The sequence below is a fragment of the Lampetra fluviatilis genome, chromosome 75 (genome assembly GCF_964198595.1).
Source record: "Lampetra fluviatilis chromosome 75, kcLamFluv1.1, whole genome shotgun sequence".
Lineage (NCBI taxonomy): Eukaryota > Metazoa > Chordata > Hyperoartia > Petromyzontiformes > Petromyzontidae > Lampetra > Lampetra fluviatilis.
Window position 1 is genome coordinate 222,287 of NC_136349.1, and position 26,693 is coordinate 248,979.

Sequence of the window (26,693 nt, forward strand, 5' to 3'; positions counted from 1 at the left end):
CTGGACTAAGTGATTGTCAGCAAGCTTAATAGCAAAAATGTCAACATCACTCGTGCCATGATCAATGCAGACGTTTGCTGGACTGATTACAGACTAAATCAATCAATGATAACTTCTTCTTGGTTCTTTCGGAAAAGTCACGTAGAAGGGAAATAATAAAATAATAAAAATAAATATAATAAAATATTTCTCACGACGTTACGGCCACAACGCAAACAACCGTCCTCAGGTGAAGAATTATTTTATTATGTTTTATTTTTATTATTTTATTACTTCCCTTCTACGTGACTTTACCGAAAGAACCAAGAAGATGAATCCCTGCAGTCACAAAAGCTTTAAATCGAAATCAATGATAACTTTCGAACTAACCCTGTGAGCCATGCGGCTCTTGACTCGGGTGCAACCGCAACAAACACAAACATGAACAAGAAACATCTACAAGTGACTACACGCAACAGAAAAATACAGGAAAAAACAGAAAACGTCTTCCAGAAAAAACACCGTATTTCAACGCTGTGTGAAAAATCCCAGTTGGATGCAAGTCAAACAATAACAACCATAAGACAATATAGATTGAAGTTATCAGGCTAACTCTGTACTACAACAAACAAACATAGCTAAACCAAAACGTTTTAAAATTCACCAATATAAAGCTATCAAAACAATGTGACAGTGATCATAGGAACTGTGATTCAAATTTAACAATATACATAACATGTACGACCAAACTTTGCAGCCATAGCTGGCTGCATGAGTCACTCCATAACAGCAGGAGTATCAGGAGCAGTATCAACATTTTTCAATGCACCTTTAAAGATCAGCACACTAGAATCAAAACTCAAGATCATACTTTGCAGCGGTCATCCGGAAAGATACATTTGATTTCAGGCCATTCTGAATAGCAGTGGCAACTAGGGGTGTACAACTCCTCTAGAGCAGTTTTGAGTGAAGATCTCACAGATAGTGATCCAAGTTGCAGTTTATTGGCGATAGCATTCCAGACCCTGGGGGCATCAATAGAAAAGTATATAGCGTAGTGTACAGTGTAATATATAGTAGTGTAGTGTATATGTAATGTTCTTGTATGGAGACGGAGTCGTCGTAGAGGCAACACGGTTTATTTATAATATAACAAGGTACACTTAATCCCTAACACAAAGGGGTAGTGGCCCCTTTCACCCACAACCTGGGGAGGTACAGCCTCCGGGCTATCGTACCTAGATAACTTTAGCTACACTGACTTCTCTAGCCCTCCGGCTGGCTAAACCTAGGGGAGGCTGACCCACCGCTGGTCCGGTGGGTCCCTGACCACTGGCCTGTCCAGACCTGGCCCTCAGAAGGACATCAGGCCGAGGGAACCTCAGGGTCCTAACCTCCGACCACTGGCACCGCACTGAGCCCCGGCCCTTAAAAGGACGTCGGTGGCTTGGGGTCCAAGGTCTTGTCTCCAGGCGGCTTCTGACTTGGGCTTGAGGCCAACTGCCCAGCGCTCTCAAGAACCCGCTTTATATACCGTTTCCCCCTGAGGGGCGGGGCTCTGTGGGATCGTAGCATCCCCCAGCCCCCTCCCCTCAGAGGGGTCCTGACCACCGTTGGCCCAACCGGTCCGGACCGGTTTCTACCGCTCCCCACCGAGGGGCGGGGTTCTGTGGGATCGCAAACACTGCCCACAGCCCCCTCCCCCCCGGCGGGTCTTGGCCAGGAGTACACAACCACCCCATATCGGTGTAACGCGAGCGTAAACGGGGTTCGCTGCTGGGTTCTGGCCCAATCATACGGCCCGGGGTATTGGGGGGCGGAGCCCAGTATGGGGGCATATGGGAGGGGCCGCCGTTCACCTCGGGTCCAATGGGAAGCGAGGTGAATGGGGGTGGAGCCAGCAGGGCGCTATGGGAAGGCCGGATGTGACGGTCCGGAAGGGGAGGAGACAGGATCACGTGGTGAAGGGGATATAGGTGGGAGCCCGGAAGGGCTCCGGGTCAGTTGTTGGAGTGAAGAGTCTGAACGACGTTGGGTGTTGCCGGAGGGGATCCGCGCCATCAGCCACGTGGCTGGAGGAGCTTCGGCACACCGTCGGCCAGCGGTGTGCGGAGTGGAGGAGCGGAAGGACTGACTAGGAAGCGCGCGTGAGGAGACGCTGGTCCGCTGTCAGGACCAGCGGGGTGCGAGCAAGAAGCTAAATAAAAGAGCAACGGTGATCAGCAGTGTGTGACAAAGTCTTTAATTACACCGGTAAGCACCCTGGTTCTGGCGCGCGTGTGTGTCAACATGACCACCACATATACAGTAGTGTGTAGTAGTATATAGTGGTATAGTGTACAGTAGTGTATAGTGTACAGTATGGTAGTGTGAGGGCTGATGTTCCGCTCCTCCGCTCCTCCTCTCCCCCCTCCTCCTCTTCTTCCCGCTGGGCTGCCACCGATCGGGTGATCGTCCTCCCCGCTGCAGCGTCCTGTCTGTGAAGCATGGCTAGCGGCTGGCTCCTCACCACCTCGGGTTAACCCACACACTCCCCACGTAACCCACCACTGATGCGGAGATGGCTGCGTGCTCGCGCGCACCCGTGCAGGTGGCTTCCCACGGCTCACGCTAAAAATATCACGGCGGCTGCCCGAACGCGGGCGCAGGTAATGAGTTACTATAGAGCGCAGCCTCACTCGCACCCACGCTCAAATTACGCACCACACCGACGCCCTCAAGGCGATCGTCGCTACGTAAACCCACTGCGCAAATATTCTTAGGTTTTTTCGGTAAAGTCACGTAGGTAAAACATTTTAATTAATAAAAGTAAAATAAAAATAAAATAAAAATCACGACGTTTCGGAGGCAACACAAGCCTCCGTCCTCAGGTGGAACCGTCACAGCACGAGATTGCTGTATCAAGTGAGAGAGATTCCAAGAAAACAGTCCTTGTATATATACTGGTTGAGGGTGGGGGGAGCCAAGGTAGGCCCTGAATATTATTATTCTGAGGTTCGGTGCGGCTGAAGCACGCTGTTAGGAATGAGCCTTTGTTGTGTAAACTAGGTGCGGCTGATGTAAAGGTGCGTGTAAAAGGGACTGAGCCTTTTTGTTATGTAGAGGTGATGGCGGCTGAAATCTCTGCCAGGAAATGAGTCTTTGTTGTGTAGAATGGTTGACTGAGCCTATTATTACGTAGAGGTGGTGCGGCGTAAAACGCGCTAGGTAAATACGCACGCGATCGCACGCGAACGTCAGCGATCGTTTTTAGGACTGAATACCCGCGCACTTCCCACGTATGCACGTACCCACACCACCCCTACGCTCTCTCCACACACACAGAAATCACGCGGCGTCGTTTGCTCTGCGCTAAAGATTACTAATGGGGTACCCGAAGAAAAGCCCTGCTTGGGCCGGATGCAAAACCATCTAGCGAGCAGCGTCCCGCCTATCTCTACCCAAACCCTCAGGGTTACCCTCGCACTATTCCTCACCCCTCTTACGTACTCACGGTTTCTCACGGACGTGCTGGGAGTCGGAGGGACCAGGGTCTGGGAGGTCTCTGCCTGGGTCGAGTCGTAGCGGCACTTGCTAGCGTCTCTCGGACGCTCGAGCGGCTGGGAGTCCGACTGGGTAGCTCCCTGACTGGAGAAGAACTGTCCCTATTCAAAAAACCCATCTCGGGTCGTCTTTCCTGCGCGGCCAATCGGTACCTACCTATCGATTTTTTCAACCGACGCCCCGCCCCCACCCGGCTCTGCACATTTTTTATGGTGGTTTTTAACAATACGGGGGGGGGGGATGCACAGCTGCCGCGTCCCCCTTCCTGGCAGGTGACTCTCCCTCGCGCCCTACTCTATTGCCTACGCGCCCGTCCTCCCTCCCGTACTCTGGTCACGGTTTAGCTTTACCCAGCTCGCTAGGGGTTTTGCTCTCCCCACGGCCCTATTCCCCTGTGTTCAGTCAGTGTGTGCTCATCGCGGTTGCTCAGTGAGCTCGCCGTGGCCATACAAGTTTAAGTTAATCCACGGGGCCGCGGTGCAATTTGGCCTGGGGGGGGGGGATGGTCGGCCAATCTCCTGGCACTTGGAAACCGTGAGACATCCCCACAAGGGGGCCCTCGGGTAAACACCCAGGGTGCCAGGCAGAGGTCGCAAACGGGTTTTGATTCCTTACTCGTACCCGGCCACACCAGGGTCGCAAATGGGTACTCGTTCCCGTACCCGGCCGGGTACGGGTTCCAAACTCGTACCCGTACCCTACCCGAAATGAGTGACAAACGGTTACTCACCAGTGACTCACAGCCTACCCGTACCCGTACCCGGCCGCACCAGGGTCGCAAACGGCTACCCGTACCCGTACCCAGCCGGGTACGGGTAGCCGGGTATCGGGTAGGGTACGGGTATCGGGTACCCGGTTGCGACCTCTGGTGCCAGATGACCCCCCCACGAGGTTTGAAGCTTTCGTGACTGCAAGGATTCATACTCTTAGGTTTTTTCGGTAAAGTCACGTAGGTAAAAAATAAAATTAAAAGTTAATAATGGAAATAAAATAATAAATCACGACGTTTCGGAGGCAACACAAGTCTGATGACGGAGTCTGATGACGGAGACTTGTGTTGCCTCCCACAAAGCCCTACGTGGGGGTGTGTGTTGGTTTGGAGGGGGTTGCGAGGGAATAGCAGCGCTGGCAGAGTTGCTCCGTTGCTGCGGCACCACAGTAGTGTAGCGTGTAGTAGAATATAGTAGTATATAGTAGTATAGCGTATAGTGTATATATGTGTGAGTATGTAGAACTAACCTGTCTGTACAACTCCCCCATACAGAGTCGACCCACTGGTGGAATTTCGACGCAGGTAAATGATGACGTCACCACACTTCCACGTGATCGCTTGTGTGGTGATGCTGTGATGACGCTGCTTGATGATGATGCTGTCTAATGCTGATGGTGAAGCAGTAGTGTGTAGTAGTGTATAGTGCAGTATATAGCAGTGTAGTGTATGGCAGTGTAGTGTGGAATCATGTAGTGCATAGTGCAGTGTATAATAGTGTGTTGTAGTTTAGTAGTGTATTGTAGTGTAATATATAGTGTAGTAGTGTATAGTAGTGTATTGCATAATGTAGTATCTAGTAGTGGATAGTAGTGTAGTATACATCATAGTAGTGTAGGATATATTAGTTTAGTTTGTATAAGTATATAGTGTAGCAGTGTATAGTAGTGTATTTTATAGTATTATAGTGTGTAGTGGCGTGTAGTGTATAGCAATGTAGTGTGTGGTAGTGTATAATGTAGCAAATAGTAGTGCAGTATATTGTCGTGTAGTGTGTAGTAGCATACAGTTGTGTAGTTTGCAGTGTGTTGCAGTGTGTAGTAGTATATAGTAGTTTAGTACTATATATAGTAGTGTAGTGGTGTGTATTAGTATATAGTGTATACTGTGTATACTGTGTATATATATGTGTGAGTATGTAGAACTAACTTGTCTGTGCAACTCCCCCAAACAGAGACGGAGGAGAAGTCGACCAACTGGTGGACTTTCGGCGAAGGTAAACAATGACGTCACCAAGCCTCCACGTGATCGTTTATGTGGTGACGCTGTGATGACGCTGCTTGATCGTGATGCGGTGTGATGGTGATGTTGTGTGATGTTGTATGATAATGATACTGTAGTGTATAGCGTATTGTGTAGTAGTGTAGTTTGTTGTAGTGTACAGTGTAATATATAGTAGTGTAGTGTATCCAGCAGTGTATAGTAGTGTACAGTGTAGTATATAGTAGAGTTGTAGTGCAGTAGTATATAGTTGTGTAGTAATATAGTAAATAGTAGTGGAGCAGTATATAGTAGTGTAGTGTGTTGTAGTATATAGTAATGTAGTAGTGTATAGTAGTGTATAGTGTAGTGTATATGTGTAATAACAGCCATAGAGGGTTCACGTGGGGATTGGCTTGCCGGTCCTGCTTGTAGCCAATAAGGGTTGAGATAGGGACCATGGCCCAGGCGTGATCACGGCATGTCATCAGGAGTGATTGGCCTAGCCATTCGGGGCCCCAGCTAATGGGGAGCCGGATGAGGGGCGTGTTCCCGGGATTGACAGGGAACCATCGAGAATGGTCGAAGCTGTCCATGAACGATTGGCTGGGGGACCACGTGACGAAGGGATTAAGAGAGAGTGAGAGAGAACGATCGAGAGCAGACTGGAGACTGACAAGAGCAGATTCACGCGCGGACGGGGGCTCGTGGTGCCACGTGCGCGGTGGGGACTTGGTGTGAAGTCTGCCCTCTCTCCGTTGTCTGCCAGCAACGGAGAGTGAGTGAGTAAAGTGTATTTGTGGAAGTGGAAATAAAAAGGACTGATTCCGAAGCCGTCTCAAGAAGGATTATTACACTGGTGTCAGAAGTGCTTCTGCGACTGTTTGGACGATCGTCAAGATGTCTAAACACCCCAGAAAAAAGAACCTGCCCGTGCCTCTATCGGAGGAAGAGGTCGAGACGGATGAAGATGAGCTGTTGGGAGGTACAGCCCTTCTGCCTCCTGCTGATGATACTCTCCTCGACGCCTCTCAGCGTCGACCGGGGGAAGATGCGACCACCGCAGGAACAAAAGACGAATGGCGGCTGATTGCGGAGCCGATTGAGTCGTTACGCGCCATTCTGCTAAGCCTGGTGACCGCGGTGGCGTCCTCGCCAGCCGTGGGTCGCCAGATCGCCGATCAGCTGGACGCCGCGGGAAGGGGTCCTGCAAAGGAATCTGGGTCCGCCATTGCTCCTGCCACGCGGGAGGACGCCGTCGTCTTGGGTGGGGCGGCTGCGCCGGAGTCGTCGGCCGCCATTTTGGGCGCGCCTACCACCACGCGGCCGCCTGACGCCATTTTGCCTGCAGCGGGTGGAGAGCGGGAACGGCAGTCGGAGGCGCCTGCGGCGCGCGCCTGCCACCGCGGACATCGCCTTCCACAAATTAAAGAATTTATCGCCGGGGGCGATTGGAGTGCTTTAACGTGGCGCTTCGAGTCAGCTTTTAGATCTGTGAACTGGACGGAGGAAGAAGCGCTGGGAGCACTACCAACACTGCTCGATGATGTGTCTCTGGGAGTCTTCCGCTCCATCCCGGCGTCCAAGAAGAAGACACTGCGGGATGCGTTCGCAGAGATGGCGGAATTTTATGACCCACCGACGTCAGCCACCAGAAAATTTATGTCGCGTCGCCGAGCACCGGAGGAATCGCCGTTGGCTTATCGGGGGGCGTTGATGGCGCTGGCCATGGCTGCCTACCCCGACGCGACGGCCGATCATTTGGATCCACTCATCCTTTCCCGTATGCTGGAGTTGTCTCAGGAGCTCAACATCTCTCTACCAGTGTGCGGCCACGAACCGCTTTCATCACGATGGGTGGCGCGCTGCCTGGACCCTGAGTTTAATATCAAGCGTTGGGACCAGATGGCGGCGTGGACGGGGAAACCCAATATCGACGGGCCGCCTTTGGGGTGGTCTCCGCGACTGGTTGTCCACTGCTCCGACGACTCGGGCGACGACGACGTGCTGGCTGCTGCTGTTCCGCACGGGATTCCGGGACGGCGGCTGCGCGACCAGCGTGGCGACTACATGGGCCGTCCGCACGCAAGGGCCGGGTCGTCCGACCGCCGGCCGACGTCGGCTGCGTGTTTCAAGTGCGGCAGACAAGGCCATTTCGCCCGCGACGGCCGCTGCCGACCTCTGCTTTCGCCTCTTCCGCCGAGGGGACCTCCATCTCCTCCACCTGCTGCGGAACTGCAACAACCTCGGGTGAGTCGGCACAAATCGCACACCCGGCAGGTCATGTCACATCACTCATCCACTCGCACTCATTCTTACACTCCTAAGGATAATTTTACTTCTCCTGCTTCATTGATACGCTCTGCTACACAATGGAAGAAATTGGCTCGCAGGGTTGTGGCTGCGGCGTCGGGCTCGTCGACGGTACGGGGTACCATCGACGGCGTTGACGTCCGTATCTTGGTGGACACTGGCGCATCTGCCACCATCATTTCAGATGTTATTTTTCATTTGTTGTCCATTCCTACGTCGCGGATACGCAGGGTTAATGATGCGTGTGTTGCCGCAAATGGGGGAAGCATGGGTATCTGTGGTCAGGTAGATGTGAGCATTGCTATCGGAAATATTACCGCCGCAGGACCTGTGTTAATCTCTCGCTCGCTAGCTGTTCCATGCTTGCTTGGTACTGATTTCCTGCGCCGGATGCCGCTGAGAATACGGGTCGATCAGGACTGTTTGGAAATGCCAGGGGGTCGTAGGATGGCGTTCCTACCTTCCCTGCTGGCCAATGCGCCTACAGGTAACACAGTTACTGCCATAGTTGCTGCTACGGTGGAGGTTCCGTCGGGAGCGCAAATGCTCATCCCGCTGCGTTACCGAAAACCCCTTCAAATGGGAAGGGATGCGAAGGGCGTGCTATTATCCCCATCGAATTCGGTATCTAAATATTTTTCTTTGGCGGTGGCACAAACGATCGTGCGACCAGGTCAGGCACCTTTCATACAGGTGTTGAATGGGGGACCTGACCGCGTTGTTGTTCCAGAGGGATCGGTGCTGGTTCACGCCACTACCAATTTCGCCTCTTGTGACAAAACGCTGCGCGCTCGGATGCCCGCGGGTGGGCCTCCGCACGATCGTTCACAAGAACGCTGGATCGCAGATTTATGCGGAGAGAATTCTTCCTTGTCAAATGAACATAGGAACGCCCTGCGTTCACTATTGCTACGGTACGCTGATGTTTTCAGCAGAAATGATTTGGACCTCGGCCGCACGTCGCTTTTGTCGCACCATATTGACACCGGTGCGGCACCTCTCGTCTGTATGCACCCTCACCGCATGAGCCCGGCGGAAAGGGAACACGTGCGCGGGGCAGTAGATGAATTGCTGGCGGCGGATATTATTTCGCCGTCCAACAGCCCTTGGGGCGCGCCCGTCGTGCTGGTTAAGAAGAAAGATGGTGGTACGAGGTTTTGCGTTGATTTCCGCGGGTTGAACAAAATTTCGGTAGCGGACGCATACCCCTTACCGAGGATGGATGACTCTTTGGATGCTTTATCGGGTGCTAAATTCTTTTCCACCCTTGACCTGTCCTCGGGCTTCTGGCAGCTTCCCCTCGATGACGAGTCTAAAGACAAAACTGCATTCCGCACGCCGCAAGGTCTCTTTGAATTTAATCGGTTGCCTATGGGCCTGAACGCGGCTCCGGCCACGTTTCAGCGGCTCATGGAATTGGTGTTGGCGGGACTGCAGTGGGAAACGTGCCTCATATATCTAGACGATATAATTGTCTTTAGCCGCACGTTCGAGGAACATCTCCAACGCCTTGAGACAGTTTTTCAAAGAATGCGTGCGGCTGACCTTAAATTTAAACCGAGGAAATGCCACCTTCTGCAAAACTCCGTCCATTACCTGGGTCATATTGTCAGTTCGGACGGTGTATCGACTGACCCTCTGAAAACGAAGTGTGTACGTGAGTGGCCCACACCCACCTCGGTGGGTGATGTTCGGCGGTTTATTGGATTCGCTTCCTATTATCGCCGCTTCGTTAAGAACTTTGCGACGTTGGCAAAACCATTACACGTTCTAACTGGCAAAAATCAAAGGTTTAAATGGGGTGCGGAGGAAGAAAGTTCCTTTATGGCACTTCGGGACCACCTCGCCACGGCGCCTACGTTAGATTACCCAGATTTTTCGCAGCCGATCATCCTTGATACGGATGCTAGTGATATCGGCATTGGGGCCGTTTTGTCGCAACGCAAGGACGGGGTTGAGAGGGTGGTGGCGTACGGCAGCAGGGTTCTATCCCCTGCGGAAACGCGATATTGCGTGACAAGGCGGGAACTTTTGGCAATTGTCCATTTTGTTCGATTGTACCGGCCGTACCTGTATGGACGGAAATTCCTGGTCTGCACTGATCATGCGGCTTTGCAATATTCCCTCAAATTGGATCAGCCGTCAGGCCAATTGGCCCGGTGGTTGGAATCGTTACAGGAATTTTCCTTCGATATAACATACCGAAAGGGGGCCCGTCACGCGAACGCGGATGCGCTCTCAAGGCTGCCGCCCGTTCCTCCGTGCACTTGCCTGACGGGCACGCACCGCTGTGCGGCACCGCCCATGTCGCCCTGCCCGGTTATGGGGGCGATAGCGAATGAGGACGACGCAGGGGCGAAAGCGAAGGAGGAGGAGCAGCAGGTATCGGTGGACACCGATGATACCTTGCGGCTGCCACACGCGGTCTGGTTGCGCGAGTAGGAGGCCGATGCCTCGCTGTCTCCGCTACGTAAATTGGTAGGGAAACAGAAATCGCAATTGGCGGGCTGGAAGTGGCAGATGTTCCGGGGTAAGTCGGGATTGTTAATGTGTACCGACGGGTTGTCTGACCGACCACGCTTGGTAGTGCCTACTTCGCTTTTCTACGACTTGCTCCGTACTCTGCACGCTGATAAGTTGATGCACCTCGGCGTCCAGAAGACTGTGGCCGTGATGCAAAAGGATTTTTTCTGGGCCGGTATGACCGCAGACATCAATGACTTTGTCCGCTCATGCCATGATTGTGCGAAGAGGAAGCCGCCTCGGAACCACTATGTACCACCGTTGCGTTCCATTGAAGTGTCCCGTATCAACGAATTAGTTGCTCTCGACATTCTGGGGCCGTTCCCCCCGTCGGCTAGGGGCAATAAATACCTTCTGGTCGGGGTGGAATATTTTTCTCGATGGCCGATGGCCTGGCCTGTGCCCGACCAAACGGCAGCGTCCATCACCGACGCTTTCTTGAACGGGTATGTCATGGACAAGGGGGCACCTGAGAGGCTGCTCACAGATCAAGGGCGGAATTTCTCCTCTAAATTGCTTAGGGAAGTTTGTGATGCGCTAGGTACAAAGAAAGTTCGCACCTCCCCATACCATCCCCAAACAGATGGTATGGTGGAACGATTCAACCGTACCCTCTCGGCTATGCTTTGTCACACGGTCAGTGAAAAGCAAACCGATTGGGACCTGCACATACCAGGCGTCTTAGCGGCATACCGCATGGTTCCGCACACGTCCACGGGATACTCACCATTTTTTTTGATGTATGGCCGTGAAAATGTTCCACCCATCGATGTGCAACTGGGTACGCCGAGTAAACAACCGTCCCGCTCCCTGCCTGACCACGTGCGTGACTCGCTTGAACGAGTAACGGAGGCGCGAGAGGCTGCCCGATGCGCGACGGCCCGTGCTCAGGCAAGGAACGAACGGTATGCGCGTCGATCGCATACTCGCATGCCTTGGTCAGTGGGAGACCTGGCGTGGCTCCACTGCCCCCAGGTACCGGCGGGCACATCCCCTAAACTGCACAGGCTGTGGCGGGGGCCTGTGACGCTGGTAGATGTTCGGAACTCGCAAAGTATCCGCATTCAGTATGGAAAACGTCGGTGGTATGTTCATTCCTCGCGACTTAAACCCTATGTTGACGCGCGTGTCGGTCCTTCATCCCCACTAGCTGACCTGCCGGGTTCTGCCGGGCCGACTGCGCCGCTTGACACGCCCGTTGATCCCAGGGGGACTGTGTTGTGCCTCCTGCAGATGAACAGGTTCTGAGGGCTGAGGAAGCCCCCGCTGCCCCCCTTCCAACGGGGCCCGCCCTGGACGTGACCAAGCACCAACAACCTACTTCTTCTTCGAGCCTGCCACCTCCTGTCCATCCGGAAGCAAAGCGACCTTGCGCTGGGAGCGGAGAGGGTCCCGCGTCACGTACGCGGTCGAAATCTCTTCCGTTTCATTAACGTTTGATCGTTTCGCTAATTTCCCTGTCGTTACTGCGCTGCAGGGGCGCCCTAATGTATGTCGTGATTTTTTTGTTATTATGGGTGACTGTTTTAAATGTTGTTAGGCGCGGGAACGCCGGTTCACCCTTGAATTGTTAAACGCACCTTGGTGCCCTAATAAGATGTTGCGGAATTGGTTTTTCACCCTTTTCCCAACCGAGACGGCTAAATTTTTTTCACCGGGGTGGGGGGGGGGTGATGTAATAACAGCCATAGAGGATTCACGTGGGGATTGGCTTGCCGGTCCTGCTTGTAGCCAATAAGGGTTGAGATAGGGACCATGGCCCAGGCGTGATCACGGCATGTCATCAGGAGTGATTGGCCTAGCCATTCGGGGCCCCAGCTAATGGGGAGCCGGATGAGGGGCGTGGTCCCGGGATTGACAGGGAACCATCGAGAATGGTCGAAGCTGTCCATGAACGATTGGCTGGGGGGACCACGTGACGAAGGGATTAAGAGAGAGTGAGAGAGAACGATCGAGAGCAGACTGGAGACTGACAAGAGCAGGGTCACACGCGGACGGGGGCACGTGGTGCCACGTGCGCGGTGGGGAATTGGTGTGAAGTCTGCCCTCTCTCCGTTGTCTGCCAGCAACGGAGAGTGAGTGAGTAAAGTGTATTTGTGGAAGTGGAAATAAAAAGGACTGATTCCGAAGCCGTCTCAAGAAGGATTATTACATATGTAACGACTCTGACGACGATATAATGAGAGACAATTCATTGGGTCACAGCCACAATAAGGGACTCTAGGCCCCGTGCTTTTATCTTCAGTTTGTAACTTTATCCGCACGTCCCCATTCCTCGTGCTGTCCCCTTTTATACTCCTCAAGCCCCCTTTGCGGAAGATTCTTGTCCTTGTTTTCCCTGAGCCAGTCCCTGTTCTTACCCTCTAACTGATCCTCTCTTTTTTCCCCGATCGATCCTCGTTCAAAACCTTCTTCCTCAAATCACTTCCACGTGATCGCTTGTGTGTGACGCTGCTATGACTCTGTTTGATGGTGATGCTTTATAATGGTGATGGTGTGTGATGGTGATGTTGTAGTGTGTAGTGTAGTATATAGTGTAGTATATAGCAGTGTATTTTATAGCAGTGTAGTATAATTAGTGTCGTGTGGAATAATGTAGTGCATAGTTCAGTGTGTTGTAGTTTAGTAGTGTATATAGTGTAGTAGTGTATGGTAGTGTATTGCATAGTGTAGTATATAGTAGTGGATAGTAGTGTAGTGTACAATATATTAGTGTAGGATATGTTAGTATAGTTTGTAGAAGTATATGGTGTAACAGTGTATGATAGTGTAGTATATAGTAGTATAGTATGAAGTGACGTGTAGTGTATAGCCGTGTAGTGTGTGGTAGTGTATAGTGTAGTATATAGTAGTGTGGTATATTCTGGTGTAGTGTGTAGTCGAATCCAGTTGTACAGTGTGCTGTCGTGTTTATTAGTCTAGTAGTAGAATATAGTAGTGTAGTATGTAGTAGAAAATAGTAGTGTAGCACTATATATAGTAGTGTAGTAGTGTGTAGTAGTATATAGTGTATACTGTGTATATCTGTGTGTGAGTATATAGAACTAACCTTTGTGAAAATTCCCCCACACAGGGAAGTCGACCAACTGGTGGAATTTCGGCGCAGGTAAACGATGACGTCACCACGCCTCCACGTGATCACTTGTGTGGTGACGCTGTGATGACGCTGCTTGATCGTGATGCGGTGTGATGGTGATGTTGTGTGATGTTGTATGATAATGGTACTGTAGTGTATAGCGTAGTTTAGTGTGTAGTAGTGCAGGGTGTAATGTATAGTAGTGTAGAGTATAAAATAGTGTGTATTAGTGTAGCGTGTAGTGGTATATTTTAGTATAGTGTGCAGTAGTGTATAGTGTACTGTATAGGAGTGTAGTGTAGTAGAATATAATAGTGTAGTATGTAGTAGTATGTAGTAGTATATAGTAGTATAGTGTATAATGTATATATGTGAGTATGTAAAACTAACCTGTCTGTGCAACTCCCCCACACAGAGAAGGAGAAGTCAACCCATTGGTGGAATTTCGGCGCAGGTAAACGATGACGTCACCACGCCTCCACGTGATCTCTTGTGTGGTGACGCTGTGATGACGCTGCTTGATCGTGATGCGGTGTGATGGTGATGTTGTGTGATGTTGTATGATAATGGTACTGTAGTGTATAACGTAGTTTAGTGTGTAGTAGTGTAGGGTGTAATGTATAGTAGTGTAGAGTATACAATAGTGTGTATTAGTGTAGCGTGTAGTGGTATATTTTAGTATAGTGTGCAGTAGTGTATAGTGTACTGTATAGGAGTGTAGTGTATTAGAATATAATAGTGTAGTATGTAGTAGTATGTAGTAGTATATAGTAGTATAGTGTATAATGTATATATGTGAGTATGTAAAACTAACCTGTCTGTGCAACTCCCCCACACAGAGAAGGAGAAGTCAACCCATTGGTGGAATTTCGGCGCAGGTAAACGATGACGTCACTACGCCTCCACGTGATCTCTTGTGTGGTGACGCTGCGATGACGCTGTGTGATGGTGATGGTGTGTGATGGTGTAGTGTTTAGTTTAGTGTACAGTCGGATGTCTTAATCAAAAGAGACCGGATGGCTGAATGAGCCATTCTGTCTACGGAAAAGTAACCCATAACGACAACTTCCTAAAACCTGATGGCCATCACCATCCATCCCAGAAGAATTCCCTCATCAAAAACGCTACACCATAGAGCTCAATGTATCTCCGATCATGAACACCTAACCAGTGAACTCAAACACATACACCAAGCTCTCAAGGTGAATGGATATTCTGACTACACAATCCGCAAAGCCATCACCCCAACTGTGGTTAAAGGAGCCATTTGAAGATCAAATCAAAACCATCACCCTTCCCTTACATAGCAGGGATAACCCAAAAGATTTCCAAAATGTTGAACAAACACAAGATCCAGGTCAGATTTAAAACATTGCATAAAATTCGTGATCTGATCCCATCTGTGAAGGACAAGATTTCTGACATGCAATATCCCGGCGTCTACAAACTAAGCTGTATCTGCGGCAGCAGTTACATTGGGGAATCTAAGCGACATGTGTCGGACCGTGTTGGTGAACATAAGGCAGATCTGAAACACGGCAGGACCAACACTTCTGCCGTGGCTGATCATTACTGTAATGCGGCTGGCTCACGTGAAATTGATTTCTCCAAGACGATGGTACTTTGCTAGCCTACTGGTTATCAAAAACGATTCGTTCACGAAGCCATCCATATATACAGATGTAGTGCTCGACTTGACACGACAGCTTCTTGCTTTTCTCTCACTTTATTTCGCTAATACCGATCAACATTCCTCCAGCTAACACCAATCAACAATCCTCCCGCGCTCTCCCCTCGCTCGCTCCGCGTCTGTCCTCCGTCGACTCTCCTCTCCACTCTCTCCGTCAGTTCAGCCGCTCTTTATCGGCTTTCCCGTCACACTCAGCCATATCACTATCGGCTTCTCCGCCACACTCCAGCCGCTTTCTGCTGGCTTCGCCGTCACACTCCAGCTGTATTCTTAGTTTTTTTTCCGGTAAAGTCACGTAGGTAAAACATTTAAATTAAAAAAAGTAAAATAAAATTAAAATCACGACGTTTCTGAGGCAACACAAGCTTCCGTCTTCAGGTGGAACCGTCACAGCACGCTTGCTGTATGAAGTAAATGAGAAATTCCAAGAGATCCGACCTTGTGTATATAAATATTGGTTGAGGGGGGAGGAGCCAGGGTAGGCCCCTGGATAGGAGTTTTTTTTATTATTATGATAAAGTTCGTGCGGCTGAAGCTACGGCTAGTCTGCTGGCTTCGCTGTCACACTCCAGCCACTTCTGCTGGCTTTTCCATTGCTACCTTATACTTCTCCACCGCTACCCTACACTTCTCCACCGCTACCCTACACTTCTCCGCTGCTACCTTATACTTCTCCACTGCTACCCTATACCTCTCCACTGCTACCCTATACTTCTCCGCTGCTTCTCGCTCCGCTGCTTCAGCTCCAACATCCTTCTTCTGCTCCCAGGCGCAAACTCCCGTCTCCTTCAAAACCCCCTCTCTTTATCCCCAAGCCAATTAATCTCCAATTAATCGGTGGCATCCCCCACGACGCCCATCACCCCCTAGCCCCCTCTGGCACCTGTCACGTTTTCCAGACAACACAGTGCCACTTAGCGACAACAACAACTTCCCGGCCAATCAGCGCCCTGCGTCCTTAATCGCTCCCTTCCACCTCTTACAGTCTTCAGACAGCGTGGCATCACATTTGGACAATAACAACTCCCAGCCAATCAGCGCCCGGTGTCCTTAATCGCCCCCTACCCGTCTCTGGCCTTCTGCTCACGCCTAACAACAATAACAACCTCGACCTCGTTTGCTCCCACTGTACTCTGCGCACCCGTACACCCACTCCCGCGCGTGGCACGTATTTCAGTCACTACACAGACACAATTTGAACCGAGACGACGCTTTTAAACTCGGCAATCATTGGAAAGATGGTATCAACCACTTTGGGTCAAGACTTGATTTGTGTTTTCTTGTCAACCTCTACCGTCAGCAGTGTGGATGGGTGTAGCGAGGTGCAATGCCCCCCCCCCATCTCTATCCCCCTTTCTCCCTATCTCTACCCCCCTCTCTCTCCCCCTATCTCTGCGCCCTCCCTCCCCCCATTGCCCTCCCTCCCCCGTGCATTATGCAGGATTAGCAGCATCAAAGGGAGAGGATAGGGGTAGCATTAATACGGGCATAATGACTTTAAACCCCCCGCCAAACCTACGCATTTCACAAGTAGTACTAATCGCATATCTGCATTTCCCATAAATATGCTAAATTCCTCTTGATATGCAAATTCTTTTGTCAAGGCGCTCTCCCCCCCTCCAAACCAGCTTAAAAAAGACGCTCCAAGCCTGGGGTTGTCATTCAGACGCTGTCTTCTCGACAGACCTGTTCTTCACCTGAGGACAGCTGCTTGCGTTGTGGCCGTCGTGAGAATTATTTTATTATGTTTTATTTTTATTATTTTATTATTTCCATTCTACGTGACTTTACCGAAAGAACCAAGAAGATGAATCCCTGCAGTCACGAAAGTTTTAAATCGAAATTTAGTGTAGTAGTGTATAGTAGTGTATTGTATAGTGTAGTATCTAGTATTGGATAGTAGTGTAGTGTACAATATAGTAGTGTAGGATTTATTAGTTTAGTTTGTAGAAGTATATTGTGTAGCAGTGTATGGTAGTGTAGTATATAGTAGTATAGTGACGTGTCGTGTATAGCAGTGTAGTGTGTGGTAGTTTATAGTGTAGTATATAGTAGTGTAATATATTGTAGTGTAATGTGTAGTCGAATACAGTTGTGTAGTGTGTAGTGTGTTGTAGTGTGTAGTAGTCTAGTAGTCGAATATAGTAGTCTAGTATGTAGTAGTATATAGTAGTGTAGCGCTATATAAAGTAGTGCAGAAGTGTGTAGTAGTATATAGTGTATACTCTGTATATACATGTGTGTGAGTATGTTGAACTACCCTCCCTGTGCATCTCCCCCAAACAGAGAAGTCGACCAACTGGTGGAATTTCGGCGCAGGTAAACAAAGACGTCACCACGCTTCCACGTGATCACTTGTGTGGTGACGCTGTGATGACGCTGCTTGATCGTCATGCTGTGTGATGGTGATGTTGTGTGATGGTGTATGATAATGGTACTGTAGTGTATAGCGTAGTGTAATGTGTAGTAGTGTATGGTGTAATTTCTATTAGTGTAGAATATACAGTAGTGTGTATTAGTGTTGCGTGTAGTAGTATATATTAGTATAACGTATAGTGTATATATGTGTGAGTATGTAGAACTAACCTGTCTGTGCAACTCCCCCACACAGAGGCGGAGGAGAAATCGACCAACTGGTGGAATTTCGGCGCAGGTAAATGATGACGTCAACACACCTCCACGTGATCGCTTGTGTGGTGATGCTGCGATTACACTGTGTGATGGTGTGTGATGGTGTAGTGTATAGTGTAGTGTATTGTAGTGTACAGTGCAGTATATAGTTGTGTTGTAAAATTTTAAAGCCGCGCCCACTTACCCTTGGGTTGTACCCATCTCAAAACATGTATAACCTTTGGTTGAAGTAGCTCTCCCACTATATTTCTTCCTGCCTCAGCAGTCCACCTTCTGTTTTTTTTCACCTGAAGACGATTGCTTGTGTTGCGATCGAAACGTCGTAATTTTTCTCTCTACATGACTTTACCGAAAGACCCAACGAGTATAGTTGTGTTGTAGTGTAGTAGTGTATAGTAGTGTAGTAGTATAGTAAATAGTAGTGTAGTAGTATTTAGTAGTGTAGTGTGTTATAATAGTGTATAGTATAGTGTATATGTGTAGTGACATCTCAGATGTCACTGTGTGGTGCCGGCCCGAGAGAGCTACGGCGTGTGATGTACTCGCATCGCGGACATCACGTATGTATCTTCTTGGTTCTTTCGGTAAAGTCATCACGTCGAAGGGAAATAATAAAAATAAAACATTATAAAATAATTCTCGCGACGTTTCGGCCACAACGCAAGCAGCCGTCCTCAGGTGAAGAACAGGTCTGTCTGAAGACGCTGTTTTTCCTCTTCAGACGCTGTCTTTCCGACAGACCTGTTCTTCACCTGAGGACGGCTGCTTGCGTTGTGGCTGAAACGTCGTGAGAATTATTTTATTATGTTTTATTTTTATTATTTTATTATTTCCCTTCTACGTGACTTTACCGAAAGAACCAAGAAGATGAATCCCTGCAGTCACGAAAGCTTTAAATCGAAATCACGTATGTAGTGACATCGTGAATGTCACTGAATAATGCTGGCTCTGGCGAGGCACGGCGTGCGATGCATCGTCATCGCGGACACCCCGTAGGTGGGTGTAGTACCAGCCCTAGAGGTGGCTCGGTGAGTGCTGGGATAGCGCTGAGTGGCACCACGCGTGGCGTGCAGTGCTAACTCCTACTGGAGGGAGTGTGAGAGTGTCAGCCATTTGATGAGGTTACCCTGGGCCATGGCACTCTGGTTGACACGTGACCAGTAAGATCTACGCAGGGGCCCCAGGCGGGGGCTAGGGGGTGGTCACGTGTCAGGGTGAGATCCTACGCGTGCAGGCATATCCAAAGTCCGGCCCGCGGGCCAATCACGGCCCGCGGGCAGATTTCATACAGCCCGCAGCTTCGGTCTTATAATGTGTTATTTATGGCTCGCTAGCTCTGTCAGAATAAATACATCATAAAAATCATGGAAATTTAAGGTATTCTATACAGTTTGTTCAATGTTATCAGACTGAATGAAAGGCAGAATTGCGTTTGTAGAGTTGTTCACGTCTGCCTGAGTGGCTTATATTTGGTTACATTGTCATTTGAAAAATAAAGGTAATTGTGACAATTTTTTTTATAACGATGTGTATTTCCACGTAAATTTTGTGGTTAAAACAATGTCAAAAGGAACTATTGGCCCCCGGGCATCTTCACTTTATCAAATGTGGCCCTCTTTGCAAAAAGTTTTGACACCCCTGTCCTACGGGAAGGGTCGAGAAATGACAAGATGTTTCTCGAAGGTGGTCGTGGCCAAGGGCGGGGCCAGCCACGACCCAGGAGCATATAAGCCGGGGTCCCAACAGGGACCGGGGCTCTGCGTTGCTGTCGTCATCCAAAGATCTACGATCTACGTCCAAGAGAAGAAGTCACCAACACGTGGACGAGGACCCAAGCCAGGGTCCTGTCTGTTGTAGCTACTCCCAGTAACTAGCGTAGATAGCCTGGTGGTCCACCACCATAGGTTATCTGGTGAAGGGGCAGTAACCCCTTTGTGTTAATGTGTTGGTGTTAATAAATATGTGTTGCCTCCACGAAGTACTTTTGCGACTCAGTTGAATCCACTACATATGTAACGACTCTGACGATCATGAAATGAGAGACACTTTTTTGGGACACAGCCACAAAGAGTGACCCAAGGCTCTGTGCTCTTGTCTTCAGTTTGTAACTTCCTTCTAACGTCCCCACTCCTCGTGCTCTCCCCTTTTATACTCCTCGAGCCCCCTTTGTGGAACCTTCTTGTCCTTGTTTTTCCCTGATCCAGTCCCTGTCCTTACCCTCTAACTGATCCTCTTATTTTTTTACCGACAGATCCTCGTTCAAAACTTTATTCCTCCAATCCCTTCCACGTGATCGCTCGTGTGGTGACGCTGCGATGACGCTGCTGTCAAATGGGGATGGTGTGTGATGGTGATGCAGTAGTGTGTAGTAGTGTGTAGTGTAGTATATAGCAGTGTAGTGTGTAGTAGTGTAGTGTGGAATAATGTAGTGCATAGTGCAGTGTGTTGTAGTTTGGTAGTGTATATAGTGTAGTAGTGTATGGTAGTGTATTGTATAGTGTAGTATTTAGTTATGGATAGTAATGTAGTGTACAATATCGTAGTGTAGGATATATTAGTTTAGTTTCTAGAAGTATATGGTGTAGCAGTGTATAGTAGTGTATTATATAGTAGTATAGTGTGTAGTGGCGTGTAGTGTATAGCAGTGTAGTGTGTGGTAGTGTAGTGTAGCATATAGTAGCGTAGTATATTGTCGTGTAGTGTAGCATATAGTAGTGTAGTATATTGTAGTGTAGTGTGTAGTGGTGTGCAGTGTATAGCAGTGTAGTGTGTAGTCGAATACAGTTGTGTAGTGTGTAGTGTGTTGTAGTGTGTAGTAGTCTAGTATTAGAATATAGTAGTGTAGTGTGTAGTAGTCTATAGTAGTGTAGTACTATATATGTTAGTCTAGTGGTGTTTAGTGTATAGTGTGTATATGTACCTGTGCATATATGTATGTGAGTGTATAGAACTGTAGTGATTCAATCTTAATTTTGGAGCTTTCGTGACTGCAGGAATTATTCTTTGGTTCTTTCGGAAGAACCAAAGAATAGAACTGTAGTGCTTGAGATACGCGTCACGTGCTGGGTCGGTATGCGCGCACGCGACGGACAGTGAGGGTGAATGACCGTTCTTGTTGTCCAAATTAAGGTGGCGTGATGGTTAAGGGAGCCGCAGGTGGCCGGGGGTAATTGAGGACGCAGGGCGTTGATTGGACGAGAGTGGCTGTTGTCTGAGATTGGCGCCGGCGTGTCTGGAAAAACAACGCCACGTGGCACCGGGGGCTGGGGGCGAGTGGCGTCGCGGGGGATGACCTAATTAATTAAGCGTAATTGGTTCAGGAATAAAGTGAGGGATGGTAGAGTGAAACGGGAGTTGGTGCCTGGGACGAGAGACAGACGGATGGAGAGACGGAGCAGTAGATAGAGTAAGTACAGCATAGGGTAGCAGTGGATAGAGTGAGTACAGCGTAGGGTAGCAGTGGATAGAGTGAGTACAGCGTAGGGTAGCAGTGGATAGAGTGAGTACAGCGTAGGGTAGCAGTAGATAGAGTGAGTACAGCGTAGGGTAGCAGTGGATAGAGTGAGTACAGCATAGGGTAGCAGTGGATAGAGTGAGTACAGCGTAGGGTAGCAGTGGATAGAGTGAGTACAGCGTAGGGTAGCAGTGGATAGAGTAAGTACAGCGTAGGGCAGCAGTGGATAGAGTGAGTACAGCGTAGGGTAGCAGTGGATAGAGTGAGTACAGCGTAGGGTAGCAGTGGATAGAGTGAGTACAGCATAGGGTAGCAGTGGTGAAGAGTGAGGATAGTGTAGGGTAGCAGCGGAGTAGCGGAAGCATCCGAAGAGAGAGACGACGGAGTTAGTTACGACGGGGTGGGACGACGGAGTTGATGAAGAGCAGCCGAGCTGGAGAGATAGAAAGAGCGGAGAGCAGAGTCGACGGAGAAGCAGAGGGGAGCGAGTGAGGCCAGAGGAGCGCAGCTAGCGAGCGGAGGAACATTGAGCTGTGTTGACGGAGAGTTGTGAGTTGGTGTGAACGGAGGAACATTGAGCGGTGTTGACGGGAGAAATGTGGAACTATATAAGTTAATAAAGAAACGAGGAAAGACAAGAAGCTGTCGTGTCGGTTCGAGCACTACAGAACTAACCTGTCTGTGCAACTCCCCCACACAGAGGAGGAGAAGTCGACCAGCTGGTGGATTTTTGGCACAGGTAAACAATGACGTCACCATGCCTCCACGTGATCACTTGTGTGGTGACGCTGTGATGACGCTGCTTGATCGTGATGCTGTGTGATGGTGATGTTGTGTGATGTTGTATGATAATGGCACTGTAGTGTAAAGCGTAGTGTAGTGTGTTGTAGTGTACGGTGTAATTTCTAGTAGTGTAGAGCAGAGGTGGGACAAAGTCATTGTTATGCAAGTCCAAGTCGAGTCGCAAGTCATCAAATTCATGACTCGAGTCTGACTCGAGTCCAAGTCACATGACTCGAGTCCACATCTCATAGGTGGGACAAAGTCATTGTTATGCAAGTCCAAGTCGAGTCGCAAGTCATCAAATTCATGACTCGAGTCTGACTCGAGTCCAAGTCACATGACTCGAGTCCACACCTCTGGTGTAGAGTATGCAGTAGTGTGTATTAGTGTAGCGTGTAGTAGTATATTTTAGAATAGTGTGCAGTAGCGTATAGTGTATTTTATCGTAGTGTAGTAGAATATAATACTGTAGTATGTAGTAGTGTAGTAGTATAGTGTATGTATGTGTGAGTAAGTAGAACTAACCTGTCTGTGCAACTCCCCCATACAGAGACGGAGGAGAAGTCGAGCCACTGGTGGAATTTCAGCGCCAGAGGTAAACGATGACGTCACCACACCTCCACGTGATCGCTCGTGTGGTGACGCCAGAACCGGCCCTAGACCTTTGGGGGCCCTAAGCAAAATTTGGTTGGAGGCCCCTTTGATGTATGATTTTTTTCACCCACTCGCTAGCAGTGACTCTAGGGGGGCCCTCTGCTGGCCACGGGGCCCTTTGCAATTGCAAGGGTCGCTTAGTGGCTGGGCCCGCTCTGGGTGACGCCACTGTGACGCTGTGTGAAGACGTGTGATGGTGATGCTGTGTGATGATAATGCCATCGTGTATAGTGTAGTGTATAGTAGTGTAGTATATCGTGTAATGTATGCTGTAGTGTAAAGATGTGTGCAGTGTAGTGTATACAGTAGTGTATAATAGTGTCCAGTGTACTGTGTATTATAAAGTTGTGTACAGTAGCGTACACTGTAGTTTATAGTTGTGCAGTGTATAGCATAGTGCAGTATATAGTGGCGTGTATAGTGTAGTGTGTTGTAGTGTATAGCAGTTTAGTAGTGTATAATTTAGTAGTATATATAGTAGTATAGTGTAAAGAAATAGATAATAGTGTATAGTGCATAGTATATTTAGTAGTATTTTTATTTCTGTGTATGGATTCAAAGCAGCAGTTTAAAGATGTAATTTTAGATTTGTTATTGACTCACTTTTCTGATCTGATGCAGAGTTGATCTTCATCACCTGTCCATAATGTGGTCGATCGTTTGGCATTGGTGGCTCCACTCGCAGGCCACCAAATCTTTGATGGCGCCATTTGTCCATTAGGTGGCCGCATCGGCCACGTGGCCCGGTCCTGATTCGGTTAATGGTCGACCATTGGTGGCATGAAAGGGTGAAACGGGGAGGTCTGAAGGTAGGGTCCTGTATGAGAGTTTTTTCTTTCTAGATTTGAAGCTTTCGTGACTGCAAGGATTCATATTCTTAGGTTTTTTCGGTAAAGTCACGTAGGTAAAAAAAATAAAATTAATAAAAGTAAAATAAAAATAAACAGCAATCGTGCTGTGACTGTTCCACCTGATGACGGAAGCTTGTGTTGCCTCCGAAACGTCGTGATTTTTATTTTATTTTAATTTTACTTTTATTAATTTTATTTTTTTACCTATGAAGTATTGGAAAATGACGGCAGGAAACTCCTTGACGGGAACACACTTCTTTTATTAAATCTTGACTCGTAACAATACAACGCGTGGCCTCTCTTCTTCACAATGCGCTTCTCTTGACTCTGGATTCTGTGCTGCCGGCTCTCTGTGCCTCGTGTAGACTCCGCGCCTCGGCTACACTCCTCTCTCGCCTCGTGTAGACTCTGCGCCTCTGCTACACTCTCCACTCGCCTCGTGTAGACTTTGCATCTCTCTCTCTGGCTACACCATATGCATACTCGGCTCGTGTAGACCTTCCTCTCTCGCTGGCTACACCGTATGCATACTCGGCTCGTGTAGACCGTTCTCTCTCGCTGGCTACACACTATACATTACTCAGCTCGTGTAGACCGTTCTCTCTCGCTGGCTACACACTATACATTACTCAGCTCGTGTAGACCGTTCTCTCTCGCTGGCTACACACTATACATTACTCAGCTCGTGTAGACCGTTCTCTCTCGCTGGCTACACACTATACATTACTCAGCTCGTGTAGACCGTTCTCTCTCGCTGGCTACACACTTATACCTTACTCTCCTCTACTCTCCATTTCTCTCCTCTCCGGGCTCTATCTCTGCACCTTCGTCTTCATTCTTAGATGGTTCCACTTCCGCCCCTGCTCCTCTGTGCATCACCTTATATACCCCTTCTTCCCGGGAGACGGAGCGGATGCGGACCTCAACGTCGGCACCGCTCCTCAGTTACCCAATCCCCACGCGCTATCCCTACGATCCGGTTCCGCTCAGCGCGTGTTTCCACTCCCCGACCAATCACACCGCGCTGCTACCCGATCACTCCCTCTGGGCGCGTCACCGGCACACAGCCAATCAGCAGCACTACCCCCACTCGCGCACTGACGCCTGCTCCTCCCCGTCAGCGCGCGTCACCACACACACACCCGTACATACGCGCTGGCACCCGACATATACACCCAGCGCGTATCACCACTACATCACCCCCTCCCACATAGCTCGCAGCCGGCCCGGCTGCTAACAACAACCAACCGCGACGATAAAACGACAACCAACATAAAAAAAAAACCCCGAAACCCCCCGAGTGTGCCCCGTAACATAACACAACACCAACAACAACAAGAATAACTATGTACAGATTGACAATGAACCCGAAAAGTCAACAATAACACGATACGAGCAAATTCGAAACGAACGCGCCCCACGTCCCTGCGACTACACGCAGTGACGAGGCGCTCCAACTGCCCCGACTCCTCACGAGGCAGGTCATGCAAAGTAGCACGACCTGGCGCGAGTCCGTCTGGCTGGTCCATCGTATGGGGCGGGACACTGACGACCGTCCGGCGGTTCCGGCTGCTCCAGACGGCGCGGAACGGGCCTGAAAGGGCCGGCCCCGCCGCGGAGATCCGGCCGCCGGTGATCGGCAGCTGTCAGTTCCGAGACACCTGGGAGCAGATCAGGCGAAAATACGTGTGGATCAGGCAGAGACATTTCCCCCTCTGGGTCGCCGGTCACGTCACACGCCCGGCCATCACGACACAAGGGGAGGCCATATGGAGGCGAGAACGGTTTCAGTCGGGAGGGGTGAACGTACCACCGGCGCTTTCCCCACTTTATCTGAACGCACTGGGGCCGTGCAACGCGCACGACCTCCACGGGTCCCCTCCACGGTCTCAACAATTTAGGCGACGTAGCCAAGGGTGCCTGAGGGCAATGCAGCCAGGCCCTGTCACCTGGTTTCCATTCGTGCATGGACACCTTCCGTGCCCGCAACCGTTCATTAGCAATTTGGCGAGCCCGTGAATTAAGCCGCGCAGCCTCCCTCGCCTCTGTCAGCTTGTGAATATTAAACTTAATATGTTCTGCCAAATTAGAATTAGTTCGTGGAGCGGACAGGCCAAGTTGCGTTTCTATTGGCGGGTCAGCTTCCCGACCGTACATCAAATAGAATGGGGAAAACCCCGTAGCTGCATGGGGGGCCATTCTATACGCGGCAAGGACTCCCGGGACCTGCAGGTCCCAATCTACATGTGCCTCGCACACCTGCTGGCACAGCATGGAAGTCAAGGTTTTGTGGAGTCTCTCCACCATCCCGTCAGTCTGCAGGTGGTACGGGGAGGTACGCACCTTCTTGGTACCCAACAGATCGCACACCTCTTGCAACAATTTACTCGAAAAATTTTTACCTTGGTCGGTCAGCAGGCGTTCGGGAGCCCCCTTGTCCAGGACATAGCCCTGGACGAAGGCATCCGTCACAGCCGCTGCCGACTGGTTAGCGAGAGGCCACGCCATAGGCCATCGGGTAAAGTATTCGACCCCCACTAACAAATATTTATTCCCTCTCGGCGTGACTGGGAAGGGCCCCAAAATATCGAGTGCAACGAGCTCGTTGGTACGCGAGACCTGAATAGATTGCAGCGGTGGATTAGCTGCCACGGCCGGTGGTTTACGCCTGGCGCACTCAACGCACCCCTTCAGAATATGCACCACATCACTTCCCATTCCCGGCCAGTAATAGTCACGCTGAAGCAGGGCAAGCGTCTTGTTAACTCCCAAGTGCAAGAGGCGTTCGTGTGCCGCCAAGACAACCCTCCCCCTCACAGCGGAAGGCACCACGAGTGCGTTCCGCCGGGACAAACTGTCCCATTTCAATAACACGCCCCGCTCAAGTACATAGGAGCCGGTACGCTCCTGGTCCCCCTCGGGACCCCCAACCTTGCGGCGCAATGCTAGCAGCGAGCTGTCCGCCATCTGGAGGCGGCCCCATTCGCTGAGCGACAGCGAGAGCAGCGAGTCCCGACCCTGAGAGGCAGTGGAATCATCCCCGATCGGTGCGCCCGCTGTCGCAGCCAGTGCCCCCATCTCCCCCGCAAGCGTCGGTTTACAGCGCGCCGATCCCGACAAACACGCGCATTCATCACAAGGCAACAACCGCGACAAGCAATCGGCATTCGTGTGTCGCAACCCCTTACGGTACGTAGTCGTAAACTGATAGTCCTGGAGGACTTCCA

General features: G+C 50.0%; 1 protein-coding gene across 1 annotated transcript in view; it reads left to right on the forward strand.

The window, feature by feature from the left end:
* The window catches only part of LOC144953365 (uncharacterized), a 29,263-nt gene extending 9,678 nt beyond the window's left edge, over positions 1-19,585 (forward strand). Inside the window, exons 3-9 of the mRNA XM_078883929.1 lie at positions 4,787-4,816; positions 5,466-5,507; positions 13,401-13,433; positions 13,819-13,857; positions 17,380-17,412; positions 17,705-17,746; positions 19,408-19,585. Coding sequence (XP_078740055.1) covers positions 4,787-4,816; positions 5,466-5,507; positions 13,401-13,433; positions 13,819-13,857; positions 17,380-17,412; positions 17,705-17,746; positions 19,408-19,454 — 266 coding nt within the window. The 3' untranslated portion in view covers positions 19,455-19,585. The remainder of the gene's footprint in view (positions 1-4,786; positions 4,817-5,465; positions 5,508-13,400; positions 13,434-13,818; positions 13,858-17,379; positions 17,413-17,704; positions 17,747-19,407) is intronic.
* The last annotated feature ends 7,108 nt before the right edge of the window (positions 19,586-26,693 follow it).